This window comes from Penaeus monodon, chromosome 27 (assembly GCF_015228065.2).
Source record: "Penaeus monodon isolate SGIC_2016 chromosome 27, NSTDA_Pmon_1, whole genome shotgun sequence".
Classification (NCBI taxonomy): Eukaryota; Metazoa; Arthropoda; class Malacostraca; order Decapoda; family Penaeidae; genus Penaeus; species Penaeus monodon.
The window spans coordinates 31210787-31211227 of record NC_051412.1 but is presented as its reverse complement, the minus strand read 5'-3'; the positions used below and the strand labels follow the sequence as shown (position 1 = coordinate 31211227).

Here is a 441-nt window from a genome sequence, read left to right as displayed (position 1 = left end):
TCTATAGTCAATAATAATACTAATGGCGATTAAAAAAAAACAAAAAAACTGAGTGTATGAAAACACCCAGGACTGTACTGTACTTAAACATCCACTTACCTGCAGAATGATGAGAGTTGAGCCACAGGGCGACTCCAGCCCCTACCCCAATCAAACCTGCAACAGCAGAGTTCTGCAAATATACCCGATGTCCTTTGCTTGATCCATCCCCATGGTGTTCCCAGTGGCTATGTTTGTATCGGTTACTCACCACACTGATGCCAGCACATAGCTTTGGGGGTAATCTGCAAGTTAATAGGTTATCATCAAACAAAAATAAAGGAAATTAAGGTTCAGGAGCAAGACCTACTGAAGGAATGGATCATCTTATATCTCTAGCTTTATAAGAGCAATAAGAGCAAATCTATTAATGCTGAAAAAATCAATATTGAGAAGAATCAC

At 39.2% G+C, this 441-nt stretch overlaps 1 protein-coding gene across 1 annotated transcript in view; it reads right to left on the bottom strand.

Moving 5' to 3' along the window:
- LOC119590495 (sulfite oxidase, mitochondrial-like) overlaps nucleotides 1-316 on the bottom strand; it is a gene marked incomplete at its 5' end in the record, with an annotated part of 1995 nt that extends 1679 nt beyond the window's left edge. Inside the window, one exon of the mRNA XM_037939145.1 lies at nucleotides 100-316. Within this exon, the coding sequence (XP_037795073.1) occupies nucleotides 100-316 (217 nt within the window). The remainder of the gene's footprint in view (nucleotides 1-99) is intronic.
- Nucleotides 317-441: the final 125 nt, after the last annotated feature.